Source organism: Acipenser ruthenus, chromosome 26 (assembly GCF_902713425.1).
Source record: "Acipenser ruthenus chromosome 26, fAciRut3.2 maternal haplotype, whole genome shotgun sequence".
NCBI classification, from domain to species: domain Eukaryota; kingdom Metazoa; phylum Chordata; class Actinopteri; order Acipenseriformes; family Acipenseridae; genus Acipenser; species Acipenser ruthenus.
This window is the reverse complement of record NC_081214.1, coordinates 5,894,007-5,912,534: the sequence shown is the minus strand read 5'-3', so window position 1 is coordinate 5,912,534 and position 18,528 is coordinate 5,894,007. Positions and strand designations below refer to the sequence as shown.

Here is an 18,528-nt window from a genome sequence, read left to right as displayed (position 1 = left end):
CACAAATTCGCCCGTTTTCTCATTGGAAATAGGTAAATTTCAAAATATCACTGTCCTGGTCACAAAAGCAAAGTTTGTGGGGAATAATAGCCATTTTCTATACTTTTGAGGCATAAGCAATTAGGAAATAACACTTACTACCCAGGAACAAAAATTGTGTTACATAGTGTTATTATTAATCCCATTGTATTTACTAAGTAGTCACTGTGTAATTACAATAAAACCATTTTATTTTACCATTGAATCAACATCCTGCTCTGGAGCCAACCTTTAGTCTATTGAACAAGAATAGCCAAACGAAACCTCGTCAACCAACTACAATGAACAAAGGTGTGTCCGTCCTTACTTACTGTATGAACATTTTTATTTTTGACTGATTGGTATAAATGTGTGTAATTCAATGTTTAAGCTGTTGGACACCACAGGAAATCAACCTTTAGCCTTTAGCTTGCATCTCACTTCCTCGCAGGAAAAAAAAAACCCCAGGGACGTTGTTATTTTTTTAACCTTGTTCCATATACAGATAATTAGCTGTTTGTTTTCACTGTTTTCAGCTACAGCCAGAACAATCACCAGTCACATTCTTAGATGCTTTCCTAATAGGGGTGGAATCCTAAGCAGGATGCTTTGATGTTATTCCAGGCCAGCAGGCAGTAGTCCAGACACGGATTGTGGGTACAAGCACAGAGCACATTTATTATAGTAGAGAAATGCTTCAGACTGTACAGACCCTAGTTCCACATTTTCATTCTATAACATACATGTCACAGAGTCAGTACTTCTGTTATTTAACACTCATTACTCTGGATACATCCGAAGCACACCTACACAGCTCTCTGCCCTTCTTGCCACTAAGAGATAGTCCACAGAGTACAACCCAGTAGGTGGCACAAATTAACTAATGTTACCCAAAGGTAGCGTAGCCAGTTAATAAAGGAGTGTCACAAGGGGATCAATCATTTGTTTGAACTTGTTAAAGCTAGTTAGAAAACAACACATATGTTAGTCCCATACCAAATTTCTCTATAAGGGATATGGTATTGGCATGTCTTCAGAGCAAGTTGTCCTGTGAAGTTCAAGTTCAACCTTTAGAACATCTAGGTAGCAGATTTATGGGAGAAACACCTACTGATGACAGCCAGCAAGGAAGACATCTCCAAGCACTCTTGGATTTTATAGCACTGCACGTGGTTTGCAGTTTAATCACTGAAAGTATCATTAAGTGTGGATTGTGTTAGGATTGGGGGCGCCTTGTATCAATTTATTATGTTTATTTAGCAGACGCCTTTATCCAAGGCGACTTACAGAGACTAGGGTGAGTGAACTATGCATCAGCTGTGTCATGGAGATTTGCATGCCTAGTCATTTAAGAAGTATTTCTAGCTATAAAGGACATTCAGTTGGTACTGATAAGGGAACACCCTTACTAAAATACAGTAGTGCATAATAAATACAGTGAAACTGTACATTTTACCACCTTTAAATATTTCAAGAAACATGTACTGCATGAATTACCTTTTATGTTATTAATCGTTAACATATTCTGAAAATGCTGTATTCATATTTGAACGGTTTACTTAAAGAAAGCCTGCTTTGGCTAACTAATTAACCTGACTCAACTGTTTGCATGTCAAACCTCTCATTGCCTAGTCAATGTACTATTGTGCTTATTGGAGAGTGCAAATATTTACTTAACCAAAGGTCATTTCGGTCATGTGGCTGCCTTTGTCTTCTATACCTGTCTCAACTCCAGCAGAACAATAAGTAACTTGTAAAAATGACCCAGATTACAAATCAAATTATTGGTAATCAATAGTCCAGTTCTAGTCCCATGGTAAATGGACACCACCTGATATTATTCTTGCACGAAGATCGGTAATCACTCAAGCCCTTAGGAGTCAGGTATAGGCTAGGCATCTGGGAATAAAGGTTGCAGGTGGTTTAATTAGATAGAATGGCGTTTTCACACAATTCACACTTGAAATTGTTTGAATTCTCACATTTTCATGCAGGTACAGCTATGGCCAAAAGTTTTGCATCACCTAGAATTTTAGGATTGGGACAGCATTTTAAAAAACAAACTATATGAACATAATTTAGATCTTTTATTTAACATCATGAAATCCCCTGGCTTGAAAACAAAACCTCAGTCCTAATAAAGCTCTCTCCCATAGTCTAGGGAGCCAGCATTACCAGTATCCTATTGATTTCACTTGTTTTTATCTTCTTACATAGGAAGATAAGAAAATGTACAAATGAGAGAAGGCCGATCGATCAAACAGTGCTCCTCTGGGTCCTAGAAGCTTGTTAATCTAAAGCATTTGTCCAATCGGGTCTTAAAGGAGCCCAGTGATTCAGCATCAACAATGTGGCTCAGTAACCCATTCCATGCACCACTGTCTGTGTAAGATTCACAGGTTGAGGGAATTTCATCTATTTTGTTTCTAAACACTTAATATGTAAATTGTTTTGTAAACATACACACCTCTAGGCCTTGTGGTTGGACCATTTGTCTTCTGAGAATATTGTTCCTAAGCATCATGTTCAGTGTATGCCTAATGCAATCTTCTGTATACAGTATCTGTTTTCGCTGTAAATCACTATAAGGCTTCCTACATTTTCAAATCTAAAGCAAGTCACAGTTGGAAAATGTCAAATATGTGCTATAGTTCTTTCTGAGGTTATAAAACTGCAAGAATGGTTGAAGATATATCCCTGGTATGATTGATGCACAGCTGAGTTGAGAAAATGGCTGTTGTGCTGAATTTAGTTTGGCAGAACTAACACCACATTGCTTCATTGTTAAACGCAAAGGTAAGAGTGCAGCTGACTGAAAATGGCTGGGACCTTTGCCATGTGATTCAACAGGGGTGTTATATCTGTGTGAGAGTGTAGCTTGTAGAGCAGTGCCAATAAAGCAAAGTGTTGTGAACTTGTTATTTCCAAACAGGATATCTGTATTCTTCTTTCGGATTTTGAGTTATATAAAAGTTTCCCATAGTAAAAGCATGGCAAAGTGTAATATAGTAAATATTAGTGAAAGCATGTTAAAGGTAAGCATTGTAAGGCCCAGAAATGTATGGTAAGGTAAAGCATATTAAAAAACATGCCAAACCATGGTAAACTATGGTAAATGGATAGTATAATCATAGGAAAAGCACAGGAAACCTGCAAAATGACCGTGGTAATCTTTTTAAAGGGTGGTCTGGAAGTAAAATGATCATTATCACATTTCTGCTTTGCGAATCTAGGTGTCATTGATTCTTCAGACCCCCCGAATAAAACTGTCTTGATAAACAAAACTATTTAGTCATAATGTTATTTTGACATTTGACAAATGTGACCAATAAACCCTTCATACGTCAAGACAATAGATTTGATTTTGATTTGTATGTAACAAGCAGGTGCTTATTTTATTTGTTGCCACTTTAGTACCAACACAATAAAGGTATATATCAGTTTTTTCACGTATGGGGTTTAAGAGACCAGTGCTCTTAACGTAAATGCTATTGTATTGTATTTGTCAAATAGTCCTTAGCTATTCCTGATAGTTTAAACTGTAGGATGTAGATAATGTTTAAACAGTTGTACTATGCAAATCTAATGGCTAAATTACAATTCCTAAATTCCAACATAAATGTCCCCTGGTAGTTCAATTGGCTGAGCAATTCCTCACTCCTCCCACCTTAACTGCTGCGTCAGTGTGCTGGCACGGAATAGCTGCCGCATGTAAAGAGCTTTGGGATCCTACAGGATGAAAGGCGCTCTATAAATCCCAAGTATTATCTTTCATTTAAATAAAGAGCTTTTTTAAACTAGGGGTACGTCTGGTAATTCTTGGGAGTTCAAAGTGTTTGAAGACCCTGGGTCAAACACCTTCAAAAGGGTGAGAAAGGGTTCTCTTGAAATGTGGTATGCTGGCAGCATAAGCAGGTCTCCCATTGCTCTGGGAGTTTCAGAACCCTCCATTTGTGTGAAAAAAATGGACATTCCATTGTTTCTAAGTGCCCAATTTGGGATGCTGGTAGAGGGCACAGCAAGTTTCTTGTTGTTTTTTTTATTTCATTATTTTTTATTTAGCACGTTCTTATCTCAAACTCAGCTGTGGGTAAACACAAAATGCAAGACAGGTTGTTTATAATTAGGCCTGCAACTCTCGACCTGCCATTTAAAGCTGTAATTAACATTGTTAAACCAGCTCAATTTCTTTATTACATCACAAATAGCTGACGAGAGATTACAGTATATATTATTAGATTATCTAGTGAGAGATTATAGACATTCTTGTGCAAAGTACAAGCAATGTGTAAAAATGTGCCCTTCAGTCATTTACTGTATAGTCCTTCCCACTTGAAAACATTTACACTGGCCATAAAAGGGTTAACTGCAAGAGTGATAGAATGGCACAAGTTAATTGTATCAACCTGTGTGGCCTACTCCATAAGCTGATATAGGCCTATATTGTGTTGTTTTTTTTTGCGTGATGTGTGAATAAAATATGTTGAGCCTGTGTCACACCTCTGTAGATGCGCTCTATTGAGGTCAGGTGCTGCTGTCATCAGCGCGTTCTCTCTTTGTTTTCATAACTGTTTATACAGGCCTAATTGGCCAGGTGTTACATGTAGGCACAAATCCCACTCATTGGTCCCTATTAAATAAACTTAACGGAATCTTTTGTAAGGACAGTTTTGTATTTAAAAGTCTGTGGATATCATCGAAGGTTATTTCCAGCTGTTTTAGAGAGGGTTAGAGGGTTATTCTGCATTTTTCTGCTATATATTTATAAACACTCTTAAAAAGAAACATTTGAACGGTCTTTAAAGTTTTGTGAACATGGCCCGTTGTAACATACAGTTTTGTGATAATCGTGAACTAAAATAATTCTAAACAAACTAAAAAGACACTTTTAAACCTTGTTTAGTGATCACTGTAGTGAAAAAAATCAACCATACGTGTCACTGTCCATTTAATAGGGCGCGCATCATTAGTGCTACCAACGCAGTACCGTAGCGCCCAACTCAGCTCTTCTGTTTGTTTTGGTACCAAGTCCACCTGTGTTTTAATGTCATGTTACACAAGGTGTTGTGTGCACGAAGACAAAGAAATCCATGTCTTTGTTATTCGAGTTTCTACTTGTGTCCTTGCTCAGTTGATATGGAGTTAATACTCTGTACTCATCCACTCACACAGTCCTCAGCTTTGATGTCCATGTTCCTCCGGTATCTGTACTAAGTTTGCAATAACTATAAAAATGTGCTGCAATAGTAACAGCCGTAAAGAATAAATATTGATTATAAAATATGTGTTGCATAAGGGTTAGGGTTATGGTGATATTTAATATCTGCTGTAACATCTTATCTATCATCTACTGTGACCTTATTGTTTCCTCGGGTTTATTATATTACATATATCATCTGCTATCCTCTACTGGATTCGATGGCATCTAATTGTCCATATTTTGCGGGATTCTACTACTGCTCTTAATTATAACTATTTCCTGTGTCTTGTACTTGATTTTGCTCCTTATGGTATCCGTGTTCACGCTTTTTGTAATTGCTCTAGTTTGAAGTTGTTCTTATCCATCTATCGTACTTACTCCTTGCTTTTCATGAACTTTACTCTTTATAAGCAGATACTTTTATTCTAAGTTTAACTGCTCTTAGTCGAACTCGCTTGTAAAAGGCAATTATTCACTGGATTCTTTATTTGCTGTTATTTGAAGTTGATCTTATTGTCTACTGATTTTACTGTACTTTATAACTGCTCTTATCTGTAAAGCATTCTGTGTCCAAAAACTAACATACCAATTGCAGCTTCCATTTGGTTCTGTGTCCTGACTTAATAAACAACCAATTCAAAAATAATGTGATGTAAAACTTTTAATTTAATAAATATGCATAGCTCCATATGCACATGTAAAAATGAACACATTTGAGAACTCATAATGATGTATTATAAAGTTAACAAATGCAGAAACAACATAGGCAATGTCCACTTCTGGTTCTATATATATATCATATGTCATAGTCTTCATAATCTTGTATCTTGTGTATCATTACAAATAGTTTTCACAGTAACCCATAACATTGAGGAGGGTCACTCCATCTGCATTGCCATTTCAAACAAGCCTTAAATCTATTGTATATAAATATATCACAGTTTCTTCAATTACTGCATTTTTTTTAAATTCTGAACCTGACCCTAGCAGGTTTTTAAATTAAAATGTGTGAGTTGGTGTAATTCAAAAAACATAGTTAACATTCTTATACCTACAATGCAGTACAAATATACAGTACACGACACAGTTCATAATCGGTTCAGTAGAGTTCCATAATCCCGGGAAACAATCACAATAATTACATTTATAACAGACAATAGAAGCCTCGAGGTAGATAAATAAATATAGCCTTATTCCAAACGCACGTGGGCAGAACGTACAATCTGCTGATTGACTAGTGTAGATGTTGTTCTGCACATATTAATAAATAAATATGACATATGCTGCAATAGGTTGCTAAAATGTACCTGTTTTTAAATGAAAAATGATACATTTCAGTGATACAGTTTTCCTATCTAATTGATGTCCTTCATACAATGCTTTTTCATATATCTGTTTCAACGGAAGAAAACAGTGTACAGAAAGGTTAATTAATTGCACAAAATGTTTTTGATTATATATATATATATATATATATATATATATATATATATATATATATATATATATATATATATATAATACAGTTTCATCTACAACGTTTAATACCAAAAATGTATATGTGTATATGTGTTTGCTATTGCAGCCTATATTATGCATATATTCTTCAGTATTTCATTATTTTTAATCAAATTGACTTAATGCCAGTTTAATTATAGTCTAAATAAACGATTGTCTAGTTGACTTTTACCAAAGAAATTACAAACGAGGATTTCAAGTTATGGATGCAATCAGATGCCGCATTCCTCAAATGCCTGCCTCATAATGCATTTGAATTAACACAAGGCTATTTTGTTATATTTACTCTTGGCCTGTTAACAAAATTTTACTACAAGCAGGTATAAACTGTATATGCCCTTAGTGAATCCAGGATGACAACCCAAGGGCACATATAACAGAGACTGATAGTACTGTAGTGCTGGCAAAGGTAACGCTGCTCCCAGACCTGTACACAGTGCGGCCGTGCAGAGGCTGAACGGGTCGAAACGTTCCCCTCATTGTTTTGTTTGTTTTGAAGAAGAGTTTCTGTGAAAAAGCAGAAAGCTGGAGAGGAGAAAAAATGGGTTGGTGGTTAACAACTATAGTATACTATAGTACTTTTTTGGCAGTTATTATTGAGCCACTCTTCACTTTCATAAACAAAATTCAGTTTGTCAGGGACGCTAATGTGTGGTAGGTTTAAAAGGTGTTCATCTACATGTGTAATTGGATTTACAGTTTCATTTAGTATCTCTGTTTATCTAGAACCATACCTGTGCTTTGCTGAGAGGAATCGTTTTTTCAAAAAGTGTCCAGACCACAGCTTGATCACACGAGGGGGTCGTCAGAGATCCTTCATAGCGGAAATAATTAGCCAGGTTTTCTTTTGTCAGAATGAGGTCGGTCAACTTCATGTTAGGGATTGCAGAGTACGTGCCTAAAAATATGATAAAAACAATGATGAAAACAGCCATGTGTTTTCACCATGGTAATATAATAAATATGTGAGGATCCAAATAGCACACCAGGGCGATTCAGTGATCAATCCATGTTTAGTTGACTCCCAGCTATATTTACTGCATAACAATTGTAATTACTGTTCTAGTGTAATTACATTGTTATAATGGCTACTCACTAATTAGTGCATGCTCTAATTATGCAGCAATTGTACAACTATATGTGTAACTGCTGTGCAATTATTAGCATTTAAAACAAAGTACTCCAGTGTCATTTATAGTCTCAAGAAATCATTCAAATTTGCCTTACCTTTGTCTTGAACTTTTAATAAGGCATCAATTAGAGGTTTGTATTTTATATTATCTTGAGCTGCCTCCTGCAAGTTGAAGCAATAAAAGTCAACACTGGTTTTATTCTTAAAGTTTTGATCCCCCCCCCCCCCTGGTGAGTCACTTCCTCCATCAAAGTGATTTAGAGAGACTGATTTCTGGCTGCCAAGCGCAAGCTAACTGGGGCTGACACTAGTATCCCAATTATCATTGAGATTTTGATCTGCTACCTAATGGACATCGAACAGGACTGATATCACTTAGATCTCTTTAAAATCAGAGGTAGAAATTACAAAGCAGAACTGCGTAACATTGTAACAAATTGCCAGTCCAGTATCTTTTTTTTTTTTAAATGTTGCGTTACAGATATCTAGAAAGTACAGCTGATTTAAATATTTGATTGTAACTTCATAATGTCAAGTATTGCTGACAACCAAAATAACAACATTGTACAGTGTATAATATTCTGATTTAAATTCAGAAAATGTGTTGAATCTGCTTACCTCGTACATGAATCCAAGCACAGCAATGCCAGTTGGATCAGTTAGCGCCTGAGTTATGTCAGTATAGTTCCTTTTTATGTGGACAATATGTAGCTTTATAAAAAAAGATATAGTTAACTGTATGTCTGCATACACTAAATCACGATCTAAATACAATATATATATATATATATATATATATATATATATATATATATATATATATATATATAGACACACACAGAGCTATGGCCAAAACAATTCAATCAATCATCATAACCACCTACAATTTTAGGGACATCATGTCACCTACAATTTTAGGGACATCATGTAATCAAAGAAACTACAAAAATGATATCGCAAAAAGTCTTCTGGAAGCAAAACCTTTGGCCATAGCTGCTGTATATGTCAGATATATGTCAACTTGTGTTATAAAAGACTTGCATATCTATGGCTTAAATGGCAGGGATAGAGTGTTTCAAGTTCTCAAACCCCTCCCAGCAGTGCTTATCATGTACCTTGCCATGACCTGTTAACTGTTATTACAATCACTGAGATATACAGTAAGCATAGTTTCCCTAACAAGTTCACTCGATCAGACCAGGATTCTCTCCAGCATTACACTTAGATACCAGCCTGCCTACCTCCATGGGGTACTGCTCCCCGTCTACTGTGTGCTCTGAGCCAGGGCCTGCATCAGTGCCCCAGTGCAGGTGCAACTGCAAAGCTTTGTATTTTCCATCAAGACGTCCACCGCTGATCGTTATATTATCCGCCAGATCAACTTGAACTGTAAAAGGCAAAAGGGTATGAAACTATCACAAAGTTAAAAAGGTACAGTGCTTGTATCCTTTTGATAAACCTCCTTCCATAAAGTGTACAGGAGTTTCAACTAATGAGTTTTAAATAGCTGGACTGAAGAAGGGATTAGCTGAAATGATTGACCACAGTTCAAGGCTAGGCGTGGACAGTATTGGACAAGGGTAGCACAGTGCTGATAGCTAAACTTCCTTACACGTGATCATTTCAATAATGTACCATTCTGAAACCCAGGACGGGGTGCATAGTTACATTTATATAAGTTTAGTGAAAGAAAGCATAGTTAAAGCATGGCAGATCATGGGTAAGTGTTGTAAAGCTCTGAGAGGTATGGTAAAGCATTTTTAAAAAGACATGACAAACTATGGTAAACTATGGTAAATGCATAGTATAACCATGGAAAAAGCATAAGAAAAGTGCAAACTTACTGTGCAGATTTACAGTGGTAAATGTAGGGTGAGTTACAGGTGAGTTAAAAAGTTGTATTCTATTTAGTTGATACAATGAACAAAGGCAAACAAAAGACACGTCAGACGTGGCGCCCCACAGGGGACACTTCCAGATTCAAGGTGCCTAAACATGGTTTGAATGGCAGTACACAAAGCAATGAAACAGATAGGAAGAGCTTTAAGGACTTACCAGTGTGGCCGTTGTTTTTTATTGTTACAGTATTGGAGCTGTCATAGCTTTCAAAGGTAAATGAATTCAGCTTCGAATCATAAACAGTTTTTCGTGTCACAATGTTAATTGGGGACTGCTTTTTTTCACCACATTTTGCAGATATTTTAATCCAATTACTCGGAACTATAGAACAAGAAAAAACATTTGAGTTACAAGCTGAAGTCCCTGAATATCACAACTGGACAGTGTCCTGTATATTGCAGGGTGGGTTTGAAATCCTAATGATAGTCAATACTAGAGGGAGGAAACTTTTCATATAATTCTTCAAACGATAACAAAAAGGACAGACTTACAACTGCATTGTCCACTGCATGAAAACTGGGACTGGTAGCACCAATCACCTGAAAAAAGAGAATATGCAGATTATTAAATGGCACTATACAGACTTCTTGCACTAGCAGCATATTAAATCCTGTAGGTGGTGACTGCTAGAACCTTTAAAATGTACATTATTCAGCTGATTTTGAAGTTAATAGAGGTTTCATGGTAAATTCTGTTTTGCATTTTTCTACAAATATTTTGGGTGTGTTTTCAATTCCTTTAGCTGTGTTTGATGTTAAATCTTCAATGCCTTTCAAAAAAAGAGGTCAGGTTTTATATATGCAGTCTGCTTGCTTACTCAACATGATCTCTCCTAATATTACTTGGCTGTGTAGGATTCAGGAGCATCAGCTGTCTGCAAATAGAAACAGGTCAAAAGAGCTGACAAAAATAAAACCCTTGAAAGCCATGCTCCACTTTTCCTTCTTCTCCCTTTGCTAACGCCCTCCAAACATGCAGTTAACTATGTGTGAGCTCTGTACTGATACATATTTCAATGTGGGTTTGGACTGGGGTGTAGGTTGTAGCCAGTGCCTATGGTGCTGTTACAGTGATGCAAAATACAAAATAAACAATTCAATCAGTCATCATAACCACCCGAAATACAGAATCAAAAGCTGAAAAGATGAACCAAAAATGACAGGAAGAGGAACCCTGTAATTGTCTCGCAGAGATCTAAAGGGGATTTTTTAAATGTATTTATCATTTAACCTTTCTTTTTTTGTACACTGCTGTTGTTATACCTCCTTTAAAGCCTATTACTTTATAAATATCGCACAGCGGGAAACATTTGTTTTGACCTTTGACCGAAGCTTTTGATAATCAAGTAAAGTTTATATTTTCAAATGTACAAAATACAGTGACACTTCCCCCAGTCTAAGACAGATGAAAGGTGTTTTATTGAAGTGCACTGAGCGCTGGCTTTGTTATGTTTTTACCGGAAGTGGTAAACAGGAGCAGTCTCTTTGGTTCTGGTATTTATCCAGAACTTGAATCTCCATCTCCTTATGTCAGGACTATAACAAATAAACACTGAATGTAATTATAAAAAAGCATTCAATTTCAAAGAAACAATAGCTACTATAACAGGCGTTTGTATTAGCAACCTTAACACGAGATATTCCATTCTTTCTGATCTCCGCATGCTGCTGATTAAGTTTGAACCACATATTATGCTGTTTGTACATTGTAATTGTTTTTTATACATTGCAATTAACTTGTGTATTGTTTCCCAGGACCCCCTTGTAAATGAAGCCTCAGTCTCAGTGGGCAAATCTCCTGGTTAAATAAAAAAAAAAAAAGCATAAATAAATAAAAACTAAATCACAAATCATCCAAAAGCCGGTGTTCTGATTGAGTTCTTTTGAGTCAAATAATTAGCATGTCTGGGGGTCAGGGGTGCTTTATATATTAAACAAAATTTCACGTATTGAAGAGGGAAAGATACCTGTTATTAAGTCAATTGAAGACAGAAAACGTCAAAAGTTGTGCCGAATTGTATCTCCGAGATCAGGAGATGGTATGCTTGAGATCTGTACTGATCTGCATAGGGAATGTCGGAGACTTCACTGAAGATGTCTCCCGTGTAATGTGAATGCAATCAAATGGGTGTAATTGTGTTTTCTTATGAAAAGGGGGTCGCTTTCAAATGGATGAGCAATTGTACCTTTCCTTGGGGGGGGGGGGGGGGGGGGGGGGGGGGGGAGCGTGACAACACAAATCGGAGACCATCACCGCTAGCTAGTAGGTTGGCGAAGTTAATTTAATGACAGCTGCAGTAGGTCATATTGATTTAACAAGTTAATCAAACGCGTTCAGTGTATGTAAGAGACAAAACGCATAGCTCGGCATGTCTGAACTTATTTATCAAAGGCTGCGTTACCCATATAAACATGCGCGTACTGCATTTGGAGTTTACTTTCTAAATGGTTTGTCGTTAGCTTTGTAATACAGTTTTATTTTTTAGACAACAAAAATGCTAATGGCTGAATAAATACGTATACGGCTATACAGATAATAAACAGTTTCCAGTTTGAATAAGTAATACAGGAGTTACAGTATGTTTTATAGTAGCCCACAATAAATGTGTGCACGGCATCAAATTATAGATGGATAGGTGCTGGGATTAGAAAAGCGCATCTGAGTCCTTTGAGATCACCAATGCTCAGCAGATGAGGCTAATTACCAGCGATATATATATATATATATATATATATATATATATATATATATATATATATATATATACCGTTTGAACTCATTGATCCTCTGCAACGGTTCAGTAAGAATGAATCCACTGCCATTTTTTATTTGTTTATTTAGCAGAATTTTCCCCCAAAATTTTACATCTGAAGCAATAATATATGAAGGAAATGATTTGCTTTAATAATATTGATATTCAATTCATAACTGGCATCGGTATCGACTGCCACAAGTAAGAATGGAAAGAAGATGCAATTACATTAAAGGATATCTAATTTGGCAGTCACATAACTTTTTTTATAATTAAGGGTTTTATTATGCAATCGATTATCAACACTACATGCAACATGTCATTTTAAAGTTGAAATAATAGAACACCTTAAAAAAAAATCATACATTTCTACTCTAAATAAAGTAAAACGCAAACTAGTACACAGCTTACCTGTCCCCACAGTGATGTGCGGTAGAACTGTAAAGATAAGCACAAGAAGTAGCTGCTTCATATTTTATTTCTCTCTGTTGTATCGATTCAATGCAAGGGCAGATTGAGTTGTTTAGTGTGCTCACATTTCTGCTGAGGTTTTTATATCTTCAAGGTCTGACCTGGTTGCATGCAAAGTAGCTCCTCCTCTTGCCTTGTTTCTAATAGCTAAGACTTTCTGATAACCAGTTCTTTGAAAGTGCTATTAATAAATTGAATTGTCCTATAAAATATATCAAGTACGCGATATACTTGTCATACAATACAAACCTGTTTTTTTTCCAGAACATTGGTGTTATAATACTACCTTAGAATAAATCATATGAACTATATTATGAAATACCCCTGAATGAGCTACAGTTTATTTTCTCTGTCTTAAAACGTTTTGAAATATTGCACACATTACATCTGTTATTGTCTGATCATGCTTTGGTTTATCTATAAATTGATTGTATGTGCATATATGTGTGTGTGTGTGTGTGTGTGTGTGTGTGTGTGTGTGTGTGTGTGTGTGTGTGTTGTTTGCACTAAATTGTACTCTAATTTATAATTTATGACCTTCACTGGCATGACCAAAATCACAAGCCAGTATATCTGCCCCGAATTTAACACGGGGCATGCAGATATTTAAACGCAAGAAGTGTAGGATGCTTCCTGGTACATAATTACTATCAATAAACCAAAACGAATGTACTTTTTGCCAGTGCTGATTCTTATCACTAATGACATATCTTAATGGTACAGTACAATAATCAGAATGAACGGAGCAACTTGAGTTACATAATAAATGCTATTACAAGCGGGTGTCCAGATGAGAAAACAGCGACCTCTACTGTCAAGTCCAATGCAGTAGTTGGTTCTGCTTCTGAATTATAACACCGTGTAACAATTTATTTATTTATTTTTTTTTTTTTTGGTTCCTGGGTAGTAAGTGTTATTTCCTAATTGCTTATGCATCAAAAGTATAGAAAATGGCTATTATTCCCCACAAACTTTGCTTTTGTGACCAAGACTGTGATATTTTGAAATTTACCTATTTCCAATGAGAAAACGGGCGAATTTGTGTCTTTTCGTTCACATAAAGTCAGAAAAAAACAACATATGAATCCAAATTAACATGTATTTATACTAAAGTAATACAAAAATGACTACAAAAGATTTAGAAGTGAGTAGTTTTTCGAGATTTACGATTATACTGTAAATCACTTTCACGAATCAGCCCCCAAATGTAGTCTCCCATCATGTTCTCGTTATACTGTCCTTGGTAGCGGCGTTCAAAGTCCAGTATATCCTGGTGGAAGCGCTCGCCTTGCTCCTCCGAGTACGCTCCCATGTTCTCCTTGAATTTATCAAGATGAGCATCAAGGATATGGACTTTGAGGGACATCCTACAGCCCATTGTGCCGTAGTTCTTCACCAGAGTCTCAACCAGCTCCACATAATTTTCGGCCTTGTGATTGCCCAGGAAGCCCCGAACCACTGCGACAAAGCTGTTCCAAGCCGCTTTCTCCATACTATTGAGCTTCTTGGGGAATTCATTGCACTCCAGGATCTTCTTTATCTGTGGTCCGACGAAGACACCGGCTTTGTCCTTTGCCTCAGACAGCTTAGGAAAGAAGTCTTGAAGGTACTTGAAGGCTGCCGACTCCTTATCTAGAGCTCTGACAAATTGTTTCATAAAGCCCAATTTGATGTGCAGTGGTGGCATCAGTACCTTCCGGGGGTCCCAGCCGTACTCATCATACTTCAAGGCGTCCAGCAAGGTCTTGATGCTGTTGTAATCCTCTTTGAGGTGCACCGAGTGAGCCAGGGGAAGAGACGGGTACTTGTTACCATTATGGAGCAGCACGGCTTTGAGGCTCCTGGATGAGCTGTCAATGAAGGACAGTATAACGAGAACATGATGGGAGACTACATTTGGGGGCTGATTCGTGAAAGTGATAAATCTCGAAAAACTACTCACTTCTAAATCTTTTGTAGTCATTTTTGTATTACTTTAGTATAACTACATGTTAATTTGGATTCATATGTTGTTTTTTTCTGACTTTATGTGAACGAAAAGACACAAATTCGCCCGTTTTCTCATTGGAAATAGGTAAATTTCAAAATATCACAGTCCTGGTCACAAAAGCAAAGTTTGTGGGGAATAATAGCCATTTTCTATACTTTTGAGGCATAAGCAATTAGGAAATAACACTTACTACCCAGGAACAAAAATTGTGTTACATAGTGTAATTCAAACACGCACGCCTTACCTAGATGCTGTACATTCTTAGTTTCCAACTTAATATTATGCATCATGTTCCATTGATAAAAAAAATAACCATATGGCGTTCGATAATTTGATACATCCTATGAAAGGAGGCGTTTCAGTTAAGAGGTACTGGATGGACGATCTTAAAATAACGAGGGACACCTAGTGGCTAGCAAGGTTATGTATCATAATTCATAGAGTTTTTTTTTTCGTATGTGAATACGGTATCTGTAACTCATCCTTATTTATTTTCATTTATTTATTTTTTTGAGTCATCATAATACATTTAGCCAAATGTTTCAAGCGAGGAAGCGAGCAACTGAACACTTTATGGTGGGACTCATAGTTCACAGTGTAACGTTTATTTCGGTAACGCTGGTGTTCGTCTACAATTGTCAAACAAATAAAAAAACTGAAAATGTTTAAGATATGTTACATACAATTCATTTTTTCATTTACAAACATTTGGTTATACAGAGTAGCTTTTTAAGAGAACATTTGTGTTAGAAAATGAGAAACATACATTCGTTATTTGGTTCAGTTAGTGGCCTATAGATACGACTATCAACAAAGATATTAGCGCTCAATTTAATCGTCCCATTTTACTTTCTACTGAATCCAAGTGTTCATTAACTTTGTATAGTCTCCTCTATTAAAACCGTGTAGAATTAAGTACCAATAAAGATGATGATATCCTTTATTACGGTTGTTTAATAATGCTGGTCTCTCATTAAATGTAGGCTTTATTAATTTATTCCATTCGCCCAGCAAAACATGTGCTATGTAAATATTTAAAGTTTTTTTTTAAGATAACAGATTCAAATGTTTGTTTAAATTAAAGAAAGCTCATTATTTATTAATTGCTCATTTTAATTTATTTCCTCGTCTCCCTGAAACCCACAGTTTGATATCAGGTTTGTTATATATATAAATTGTAAATTGAGCTTTTCTAAAACGTCATAGCCTACATGTTGGTTTAATAGATTTTTTTTTTTTTTATCATTTAAAATCATTATATCCATGAGAACGGATTAATGTTTAACAGGCGGTATATGACGCTATATAATCAATTAATCTCATTTGCCCTCACCATTATGGGGAGTTATCTATACCTAACACATGAAGCTATAAAAAGGGTTTGCCTGTCTGTTAGCAATTTAATAAATCCTCGAATATGTCATTTAAATCTGTATAGCAGTGAAGCGTATAAATATGAACTGCACTGGCAGGAATACGACTGATCTCTGGAGCTCGGAGCTGGTTCTGGCGCTCGGAATATCCCAAGCTTTAACTAACATGACAGCAGTGGTGTGCAACTGTGGCGTAATCATTATACTGTATGGAAAACATTCCCGTCGACCCATCTACATTTTATTCTGCAGTTTGGCATCTTCGGATCTGCTGACGAGTATATCGGGTCTATGGGCCTCTTTGCTGTTCATAGCAAAACCAGAAAGCACCATTTCTGGCTCTGAAGACCTTCTCCGAGCCTATTCGATATTTGCAATCGCTTTGCTGGCAACGATTTACAATTTGATGAGCATTGGAATCGAGCGCTACCTAGCAGTTTCTAACTGGGCAAGACTGAGATTTAAAGTTTCCAAATGCCAAAGTCTTACTGCGGTGTTGGTTAACTGGGGACTCGCCATCCTCTTTGGCAGTCTGCCGCTTTTAGGATGGAACTGTCGTAAGCTAGGAATGGCCTCCAATTTATATAACCCCCTTTGTACGGACTACTTGGTTTTTCTTACAGTTCCGACCTGCGTGGTTGCTTTTATGTGTATTTTCGTTACCTATGTTGCAATAATAGCAACACTGAAAAAGCAGAAAACCAGAATCGCCGCACACGATTTTCCAAACAATAATAAGCCTACCTACAGACTGGCTGAATATCGTGTGACGAAAACCAGTATCGCTATTTGGATCCTGACCGCTGTTTCCTACTTGCCGTTTATCGCTGGCGTCCTGTGGGATGCGTTCACTGCTGTCTGTCCTCAAGAACTGCACTCGGGCGTTTTTATTTTCAGAAATGTAGCGTCCCTCATGTTTCTGGTAAACGCGATTGGAAATCCAATTATTTATACTCTAAAAGCAAAAAGCTTCAGGACCACTCTAAATTCATTGCGATGCGCATCCAAAGACAACCGCGTTCATGTGCGTACTGTTGAGGGTAATTAATATGGCGGGCTGCCACTGTCTCTGAATCAAGACCAGCTTTGAACAAACTGGACGATTTCACATGTTTCAGCACCTTACTCATCGTGGACAGAAACGCTCGACACTTCAGAACCTTGGTCAGCGACCGCTGAATGACACGCAGTCTTCGTATCTGCTGTATATGGACTGTAGAGTTGGAGACAATTCATTTTATCATGTCATTTTCATAATATTGTTGACTACTGATTGATTTGTATTAAAAGCCTCTATTGATAATTATTTACCCCTGTATTCTTCATTGTTAAAGTTATTATTATTATTATTATTATTATTATTATTATTATTATTATTATTGAAAACCGCTTGAATTGAAGTCGTTATGATTTGGAAAATGTGCGTTTATATGCTTGCAAACTTATATGTAGCCTTCCCTGTCATACACTGGTGCAACAAACGATGAAAGGCAAATTAAGGATAATTAGCAGGCAAGGACGGCATATTCACCAGAAGGCCGAGTATTAATGTTGGCCCATTTTGTTTGTTTTATACAGATATGACTTTATTGATTTATGAAATAACATTTTGTTTCCTATTCCCATTTGGCAGATGTGTAAATGTCCAGGAGGAATCCTTGTTTTACTAGCAGGGGTTGGTGAATCCTTCCTTCCTAATTCATGATTTTCACCTGATTCAAATCTAAAGCTACAGTATAAGCTGCTTCATCCTGTAACGTCTGCTTTAAGTCACGTGGTCTAATTACAGCTAGACCAGGGCTTCTCAAACCCCGCTTCTGCTTTTAATTCCAACAGAGCTCTCAATCACTTAACTAAACCCTAAATTGAACTAATAATTTGCTTAATTATACCTCTGTAATTGCTTTCAGATCTTAAACAGTTGCAGAGTTCAAGTTACTTATAAAATGTTATAGCTAAGTTGAAATCTGCAACTGTTCAAGAGCCGAAAACAATTACAGAGGTATAATTAAGCAAATTATTAGTTAACGGGTTATGTAAATCTGCGTGTATTAAAGCATTTAAAACAACACTTTCGAGAATATGTTTGTGTTTAAAGCCGGAAGGACACTTCTTATAGGAAACAGGTGTGTGTGTGTGTGTGTGTGTGTGTGTGTGAGAAGATACACAATAATG

At 36.5% G+C, this 18,528-nt stretch overlaps 1 protein-coding gene across 1 annotated transcript; it reads right to left on the bottom strand.

Annotated features, from left to right (window-relative positions):
• Positions 1-5,864: 5,864 nt before the first annotated feature.
• LOC117430404 (carbonic anhydrase 4-like) lies at positions 5,865-13,049 on the bottom strand. The gene is made up of 8 exons (XM_034050400.3): positions 12,931-13,049; positions 10,259-10,306; positions 9,924-10,088; positions 9,110-9,255; positions 8,487-8,579; positions 7,964-8,030; positions 7,471-7,634; positions 5,865-7,261 (listed from the first exon to the last, which is right to left on the bottom strand). The coding sequence occupies exons 1-8, from the start codon at positions 12,989-12,991 to the stop codon at positions 7,076-7,078; spliced, it is 930 nt and encodes a 309-aa protein (XP_033906291.2). The 5' UTR covers positions 12,992-13,049; the 3' UTR covers positions 5,865-7,075.
• Between the last annotated feature and the right edge of the window lie 5,479 nt (positions 13,050-18,528).